Source organism: Belonocnema kinseyi, chromosome 3 (genome assembly GCF_010883055.1).
Source record: "Belonocnema kinseyi isolate 2016_QV_RU_SX_M_011 chromosome 3, B_treatae_v1, whole genome shotgun sequence".
Classification (NCBI taxonomy): Eukaryota; Metazoa; Arthropoda; class Insecta; order Hymenoptera; family Cynipidae; genus Belonocnema; species Belonocnema kinseyi.
In genome coordinates, this window is record NC_046659.1 from 49891625 (window position 1) to 49900605 (window position 8981).

Genomic DNA, 8981 nt, shown 5'->3' on the forward strand with positions numbered 1-8981 from the left:
TTTTCGAAAACTGATTTTCAAGCCATCAGGGGCCAACTCGAGCGGCCTGAAGCGGCCAGGCAAATTTTATGCGTGGTTATAGAATCCGGAGTCTCAATTAAGTTTCGATTGATAATAATGGTAAGAACTTTTACTTTTTTAAAACATACATATTGTAATTGAGGGGCCGGATGCCCCTCAAGAAATCGAATCAGACGATTTGTTTTCTTGCTTCCTTGCACAGATTTCCTTATCTAAACGAATTCTTTATCCGGATATATACGAGATTACCGAGTATATAAAAGAGATCTTATAAACAAATTCAGTATTTTTCAACAATTTGACCTAACTGTAAATATAATACTCAGTTTTATTATAGTTTTATGTTTTCAATAAAATGTACGAAATTCTTGAGATATTTTTTTTGGACATTCAAATAATTTATTAGACATTTGATTTTGAAAAAAAACGTAACGCGTGAGCGTTACTTTTTTTAGTAACGGTTACGCGTTATTTTCCGCCAATAAATTATCAAATACTCAATATAAGCTATGTCAAATACTATTGTGCATCTTTTTTCGTGTAGGCAAAATGTTGTAGCTTCTTTAGTTTTCAAACTAGAGCCAAAAGGCTGGCTTAAAGCAAAAATTTAATCCGTTTTTCACTTCAACTCATGCTCTGTTCGTCAAGTTTTGGAATATTTGAAAATTTTATAATAATTTTTTTTCTGAAGTGCGGCGTAAATCGGACTCTTTTAACTTTGAGCGTTTTATTTGTCGAGGGCATTTTAAGAACTCAAAGACTTCTCTCAACAAACCTTATGCGGCATCTCATAAAGTTTTTTGGAAAGTTTCAGATCCAAATTTTTTAAAGTTTAGATGCAGTTGTGATTTTAATTAAAAATTTAATTTAATTAAATAATGTAAGTAAAAATGAAACTTTATTTTAATCTTCATCAGGTCGTGAGACGTGGTTGTGGCTGAAATTTTACCGCGATTTCGCTGGGAGCGGGTGCAATTTTCCAGACTTTTTTCTTTACAAAACAAATGTTCAGTGTCACAAGTTAAGCCGAATGTAGGTGGAAACATTAGGTGTACATTAGAGTATCCTATATTGAAATCTGCATAAACCGGAAAAATACATTAATAGCTAAATAAAATACGTTAATGTTATGTCAACTTACTTTCGTTAAATTGATATTAACTATGAAATTTAATTAATATCGAATTACAAGCAACAACTCACTAGCGAGAAAACGTGGCGCTAATGAGAAGGTATTGGCTTTATGTAAAATTTCACTTTGTTGGCTTTCATCAAATCTGCACGTCTTGAGACGCCCTGAGTCAGAAAACCCGATTTTTACGAAGATGTTTGTCTGTATTCTGTAGGCACGATCACTTTTCAAAAATAGATCAGTATGGATTCTGCTTTGGCGCACTTTGTTAAGGCCTAAAAAGAAAGAACGAGTTCGTAAACCACCTATTTTGGATGAAAATCAAAAAGTGAGCGCATTTTCAAAAATTTTTAAACCACATTTTTTCAAGATTTAAAAATTCTATGTACGGTTATTCATAGTACTCAGAAACTCAAACAATTTATGCTTATGAATATTTCCATTTGTAAGCCAAACAACGCATGATATGAAAAAAATTCAAGAGAAGAAAACCGTTAATTTTTGAAAGCCCTACAAGATTATCTTAACTTTTTTAATTTGATCAAAAAGTTGAAAATTCTATATATTTTTTTTCAAACTATGCAAGATATGAAAAAAATTCAAGAGAAGAAAACCATTAATTTTTGGAAGCCCTGCAAGATTATCGTAACTTTTTTAATTTGATCAAAAAGTTGAAAATTCAATATTTTTTTTCAAATTATGCAAGATATGAAAAAAATTCAAGAGAAGAAAACCATTAATTTTTGGAAGCCCTACAAGATTATCGTAACTTTTTTAATTTGATCAAAAAGTTGAAAAATCTATATTTTTTTTCAAACTATGCAAGATATGAAAAAAATGAATAACCTAAAATTGCGCGCCCTGGAAAGATCTACAAATTTTTTATTAATCACTTTTTGATAGGATGCGTAGTTTTTGTTTTTAGTTGTAAAAAACTATATAAAAAATGAAAAACTTTGGACTAACGACACAAACTACGAAAAAAAATGAGACAAGACTTGTTTATCCAAAAAGAGTTACAAATGTTTAATAATGATTTTTTATAGGATGCGCAGTTTTTTTATGCATAAAAATAAAAAAGTTAATTTTTTGACAAACGACACAAGCTATGAAGAAAATAAATAGACTAAAGTAACGCTTCCAAATAATACCGAAAACTCATTGAAATTTGTCATGAATAATTTTTAATAGGGCACGTCATTTTTGCTTTAGTCGTAAAAAATAACATTCAAAATAACAAAATATTTTTTTTGAAATAACGACACAATGTACTATCTATAATTAACAAAAAGTTGTTCGCCTAAAAAGATCTGTAAATTTATTAATTATCATTTTCATATAGGACGAGTAGATTTTCTTTCAACCGTAAAAAATAAGATTAAAAATAAAAAGTTTTTGGAAAAAGGACAGAAAAGACGAAAGAGGACATAGGAATTCTATGTATTCATATCAACAAAAAATGTTGACAACAATTTAAAAAACAATTAAAAGGAAATATCCGAGCGCGAGATTCAACCGTCGCGCGCTCTAGGCGCGATCAAACGTGCGGGCCGAAATATTTCAATTAAAAAATATTGAAAACAATTACCCTATATACAGGTTCCTGTATAGGGCCCTCTATAGGTTCCTGCATTAGACCCTATGAAGATGCGCAGTAGTTTGTCTTTAAACGTAATAAACAAGATAAAAAATTATAAAAACAAGGAAATAAGAATTGGTATGATTCAATTTTTATGCATATTATGAATTGTAATTATATGAATTTATTGAAATGATACATGTTTCAGCGCAGCTTAGAATATAATTTAAAGCAAAATAAGAAACAAATATTAAAATAATTATGATAAATACAATTTGTGCTTTATTTTGCAATATCTGAATAAGCAATCCCAGGCAGAGTTACATAAAAAATGTATTATATTTGATATAAAAGTGTTGTTTATAATGTAGAAAAGTTGGCGTTGTGGACAAAATCGAGTGCGAAGCAGGAGATAGGTGATGAGAATGTGTTCGTTAAAGCCAAAAGAGCTTTAACAAAAGAGAGTTCACAATTACAAAATGGCAGTTGTCGATCTGTTGACCTTTGATTTTAAAATGTCTGTGCACGAATGCGGGAGAAATGCAAATACCGAGCGCCGAATGCGATAGCTATCAGTTGCGCGTCGTAGGTGCGCTCATACTCTCGAGCTAATCTCTTTTAACAAAAGAGAATTCACAATAAATGTGCAATCGAGCGCGAAGCGCGAGAACCAACAGTTGTGCGTCCTAGTACGAGAACAGAGCACCAGTTGAAGTGAAATGCGGAATTAAATCGATTTTTATTTTAAAGTCAGTTTTTTTGCTTTAATTCAAAATCTAAATTTTTTTGCTTAGCTGAAAAAAGATGCACAATAAAGTTTTATATCTAGGTATATCCTTTAAAAATTAGAATAAAAAATTTGTTTGATAGCCTCCAGTTTATGTTTTGAATTTCTGCCTGTAAAGAAAAGTAACTATTTTTGAACATAGGCAACTACATTGATGTTGTTCGAGTAATTTCAACATTAATAACTTTAACTTTCCCTTAAAATAATCTTATTTTTAAAAAAATCTGTCCACACCGTGGACATATTCTTATCGCGCGCTGTGCGCGCGGCTCGCAAGTTTCATCGCGCCTAGAGCGTGCGACGGTTGAATCTCGCGCTTCGCGCTCGGATATTTCTTCTTTGAATGTGTAATGCTTGAATAAAACTTTATCAAAAAGATCTCTTTTAGATGGCCGTATTTTTATGCGTCTTGATATTCTGAATTGTCTACTTAATTAACTATCGTCTAAGATTAAGTTTCTCAAAGTAAATTGTTTGTCCTTTTTAATACTATAAATATCCGTACATAGAATTTTCAAATTCAGAAAAATGGTCTCAAACATTTTCAAAATGCACTTTTTAAATTTTTATGAAAAATGGCTGGTTAATGAACTCGTACTTTCTATTAGAACCTACAAAAAAGTGTGCCAATCGTAAAAATTTTATTTTCGGATTTAGGGGGTCTCGAAACGGGGAGATCCGTTGAAAAACGGTGGTGTCAAATTTCGGACAATTTTAATACTTTCTCAATCATAAATGATGAGAATTTAATACGTTGTTATTTGTTTCATTTTTCTAATGTAAATATTTTTTTCAGGGCTTGGCGATCGCTGCCGTGAGGTTTAGATTCGATGGCCAGCCAATAAATGAATTAGACACACCGAGTTCGCTTGAGATGGAAGAAGGCGACACCATAGAGGTTTATCAACAACAAACGGGCGGATCGTGGTGAAAGTAATATTTCGTAATGAGTGGTTTAAAATGGACTGAGAGAAAAACATCGTTTTTTCCTAAGAATTTTATTTTGTACTTTAATCTACAATCTAAAATAGAGAAGAAGAAAAGCAAAATCAAAGGCTCATTAAGTCCTCGTAACTCTTTTTATAAAAAAAATCTCGTGACTTTATCGATTAAATTTCAAAAGGGAAACGAATTGATATTTTTTGTTTGTCAATGTCTGTATTGATATTTATTTACAGTTAAAAATTTCGACTTTTTTTTACTATTTAAACTACGGTACGAGCCTTTGATTTTTTTATAAAGCAAGTCCGAGTTAAGTTATAATAATAAGCAAATTTTTAGTGAAGTGAAATAAGCGTAGATCCGAATATGACTATTTTTAACAATGGCACGAACTTTTATGTATCCTAATGTAGATCATAAATTAAAACACAATCGATTAATTAGAAATTTTAGTGTCCGGATACTCATTAAAAACAGAAGTACAAAAGTACTTTAGTGTAAAAATGTCAATATTTTAAAGAGAAAAAAATTAATATAAAGACCAGTTTAGCAGTGACTACGTGAAGGACCAATTTAATTTCTTAACTTATTACTGGCCTTTCAATTAAGTGGTCTTTCTGTAATATTGCCTTGTGCATCTTTACTTTGAAATCTACGATGTAATGATTGAAACTTCATTTAATAAATTTTCATTTTTAAATAACTCCCTCTGTTATTAAATATAATTGCATTAATTATATTGTAAGCTATGATTCCACTTTGAAATTGAACCATTTGAAATCTATCAAATGAAAATTATTCAATCTGAAAACAGTCTACAAATCAGACTTTTACTGTAAAATTGTACAATTTTGAGAGATTGAAAATAAAATTGTCGTAGACTTTTTATATTTAAATTATAAAGTATTAGTTTCGGGAATTAAATTAATTGTAGAAGCCGAAAGTATTTTCTTACATAGAATTAGCAATTATTCAGCTATACGTGTAAGAGCTAGTAATTTGAAAGTGTCTAACATTACTTTTTAATGTTTTATTTAGCATTTATTACAACAGTTCATTTAGACCATTTATACAGGGTTTATCAGTCTAGTACATATTCTTAAGATAATAGAAAGTTATTTGATGTTATTTTATTAAATCAAGTTTTTATCAAATATTTTTCACATTTTCGATAAAAAAAATTTAATCGTTAAGGCTTACGGTTTATAATTATTTTACTCCAAGAACTTTCAATTGCAAATTACACATTTTTACTTTTAAATACTGTCTATTTTTACTAATAAAATTCTTATTACTTTTTTTCGATTTAATAAATTCATTTGATTAATCATTTTTCAAAAAGTGTTATCGGCCAGACATTTAAAAGAATCATACGCTGCACAATTTTCAAAAGTTTGTAAACTTAGGAACAATTAATGTATTATTAAAATTCATGTCCAGTGTCGGTGGTGGCATCCAAATAGTCTTGGACTGAATTCGGGGAGATCAAAACAAACAGTCAGGGCCGCCTAAACCGATTGCATGCTGTTGCGCAATATGCTTGACTGAGTATACGCGCATTGCGCTCTTTCAAGACGACTGTCGCAACCTCTCGCCCTGCTCCCCTGAGAAACTTTGGTGGTCAGCATGTCTAGGACAGCCGAAAACAGGGCGACTGTAAGCGAGAGTTTGGTGTACTTTTAAAAGAAGTGTACAATAATAAACAAAACAATAGGTTATGTTTCCTGTTTACCCTTGCAATAGCTAACGGCCATATTGATTTCCCATATACTAGTCTGGGATCCGAAGAGGAGAGTGAGCATCCATTTTAGGTCCTGATGATTTGATGATTAATTTCACAATTTTTTTTCTGGAATCATATAGAACTAGCTAAGACAAAGATAATTTGTTTTGAAATTTTTTTAATTAGGCTATTTGTTTATAAAATTCTATTAAGTAGGATGCTTGCGCGTGTGCTCTTGTATGTGAGGTTGTGGTTCAGATTGAAAACCTGCAGCTTCCGTGCCCCCCTCGCTGCCTGCCCCTACAATGCTTTTACTAAAACTGGTACACACATACGTGAAAACTTTGTATTTATTTAGAATTTTGTCAAAACTAAGCTAATTGCCTAATAGAAAAAAATTCAAAACCAATTGTATTTGCCTTAGTTGTGTATGATTCCAGAAACAAATTGTTAAATGATAAAAAATGTTCTGAAAAATCGTTTTTTATTGAAATGCTATTTTTTTCTCGAAAACTATCAATTAAATCATTTCTTTAAATGAATATGGAAAAATATTTTCCAAACTTTAATAATTTTTAGAGATATGAAATTTTTTATCTAAATACATAAAATGTCAAATAACAACAAAACGACCCGGAATTCGCTATTTGCACCCGATTTATTCGGAATCAGGAGAACATTCTGCACAAGAATCAATCATCAGGACCTAAAATGGATGCTCAAGTGCTTTTGGATCCCAGACTAAAACTGGACAACCGCACTATTCAGACTAAATTACTTCCAGCAATCCGTCCAACCAATCAGCTTTCCCCGCAATAATTTTAAAAAATATACGTTTTTGAAGATTAAGCAAAAATATTTAGATATTTTAAAAAACTTTCCTCCAGAAAAATACTTTCTTTTTAGTTTACTTTTAAGTTAACTGAAAAAATATTCTAAAATATGCAACAACCCCATTTTAAAATTCTGGAAACGGCACGCATTAAAACAATTTGATAAAAACTGCTTATTTTTATTATTACAATTGATTATGATAACACCTATCAAATGAAATTCGTTAGCTTCGGAATTGGAACCAAAGCGCGCAAGGAACGTACATATCAGCATGGTTCTTTTAGTAAGTCTCTAATGTCAGTATTGAAATTCAAACTGAATTATGTATTTAAAAAATATGTGACCAAGGCCAATTGTCGATTATAGGTTGTGAGAGCACGTTTTAGAATGGTTAGGTTATATCAAAATTAAACTTCATCCTTAAATCTTCGCCTGTTTTTAATTTTTTAAATATGCTCGCTGCGCGGGCTCATTCTAATTGCGCGCAGCGCTTCGCGTCAAGTTTGGGGCAAGCGGTTACGAGTTGTTGAAGTCAATATTTTAACCACATAATCTGAAGGCAATTATCCGTTCAGCTAGTATTTTTCGGAAAATGGTCTTCTTCTTGTTATTTTTTGTAATTGAATATGGAGTGTATTTTATCGTTTGAAACTGGTGTCAGTGGTCAGTCCACAGTAGTATAAGTTTGCGAGGGACAGGAGCAGCAAGTGGGGGGAATGAAATGTAAGTCATTGTTTGGAGTAGCACATTTTTTCTAAATACATGTGATTATTTTAAACAAATAATTGTTATTCATTTTAATTTTTTCTAGTGTTTAACAAATTTGTATTTTTAAAGACAATTTATTTCTTTTAGAAAAACTTAGAAAAGTAATATAAAATGAAACATACAATTATTTTCCTGACTGTGTCGTGCATAGAAAGAACATATGAACTATTTTTCATTTTTTCTTAAACAAACTAAATTTCTGTGAACAATTATTTGTTGAAAAAATATTTAAAAAATTGTATTTTATGAATTAAATATAATTTTTTATCATTTTGAGGAGTAGTAAATTCTACAAAAGATTTGATGTCATTGTTTATAAAATCAATTGTTTTTTTTTCAAATTGCTTTAAAAATTGTTTGTGGATGGTTTATGAATAAAAATTCTATGAACAATGACATGACTAAGAATGGTGGGTCTGGTCCTAAATTTGTATAATTATGAAACAAGTTTTTTTGTTGTAAATATTTTTTGTTGCTTTTTTTATAATAATAAAAGTTCAGGACCAGACCCAACTTTTTTATTGTTTCTTATTTATTATCCCAAATTTTCAACTCGATGTGGCGCTTCGTGTGAAAATAAGTTGGGAAATGAGAAAGGTGGCGGTAAGTTAGGAATCTGGTCACGTGACCCGCTCGTCATTGTAAAAAAGTACGATTTTAAAAATATTGTTGAAAAAATAATTGTTAATTATTATTAAGTTGATTATAAAATTGAAAACTGTGATTTAAACTCCTGATGCACTATAGTCATAAAGTGGAATTAAAATTTTTTTATCCGACCCCCTTGAAAGAGCGTCATTGCATGCACGTGAATCAGGCGTAATGTGTCCGTTTACAGACCATGCGCTCTCGCTATAACCCATCGCTATAACCCACAGTCTCCCCCCTGCTAAGTAAGCCATTTCTTCCTTTCACTTATAATTTAAAATAGTCAAAATCACCAAACATCCTTAATATGTTTCAGATACTTGTTTTCAAGTAGGGTAGTACAAAAAGTATAGCGTGGTTCTCAAAGGACCTACGACTTTGACAATTACATTCTCATTGTAACAATTGCTCTTAATTTACTCTTGACAGTTAGTCTGCGGACGCAACCCTTCTCGTAAAGATCTCTTATAGCGCAACTGGAACAAAATTAGGATTTTTTCACTAATTCCATTTCAGATTTTTACATTCTCATCAGAAAAGGTATTTT

At 30.8% G+C, this 8981-nt stretch overlaps 1 protein-coding gene across 1 annotated transcript in view; it reads left to right on the top strand.

Annotated features, from left to right (window-relative positions):
• The window catches only part of LOC117170115 (small ubiquitin-related modifier 3), a 6874-nt gene extending 1710 nt beyond the window's left edge, over positions 1-5164 (top strand). The window contains exon 3 of the mRNA XM_033356648.1: positions 4316-5164. Within this exon, the coding sequence (XP_033212539.1) occupies positions 4316-4450 (135 nt within the window). The 3' untranslated portion in view covers positions 4451-5164. The remainder of the gene's footprint in view (positions 1-4315) is intronic.
• The last annotated feature ends 3817 nt before the right edge of the window (positions 5165-8981 follow it).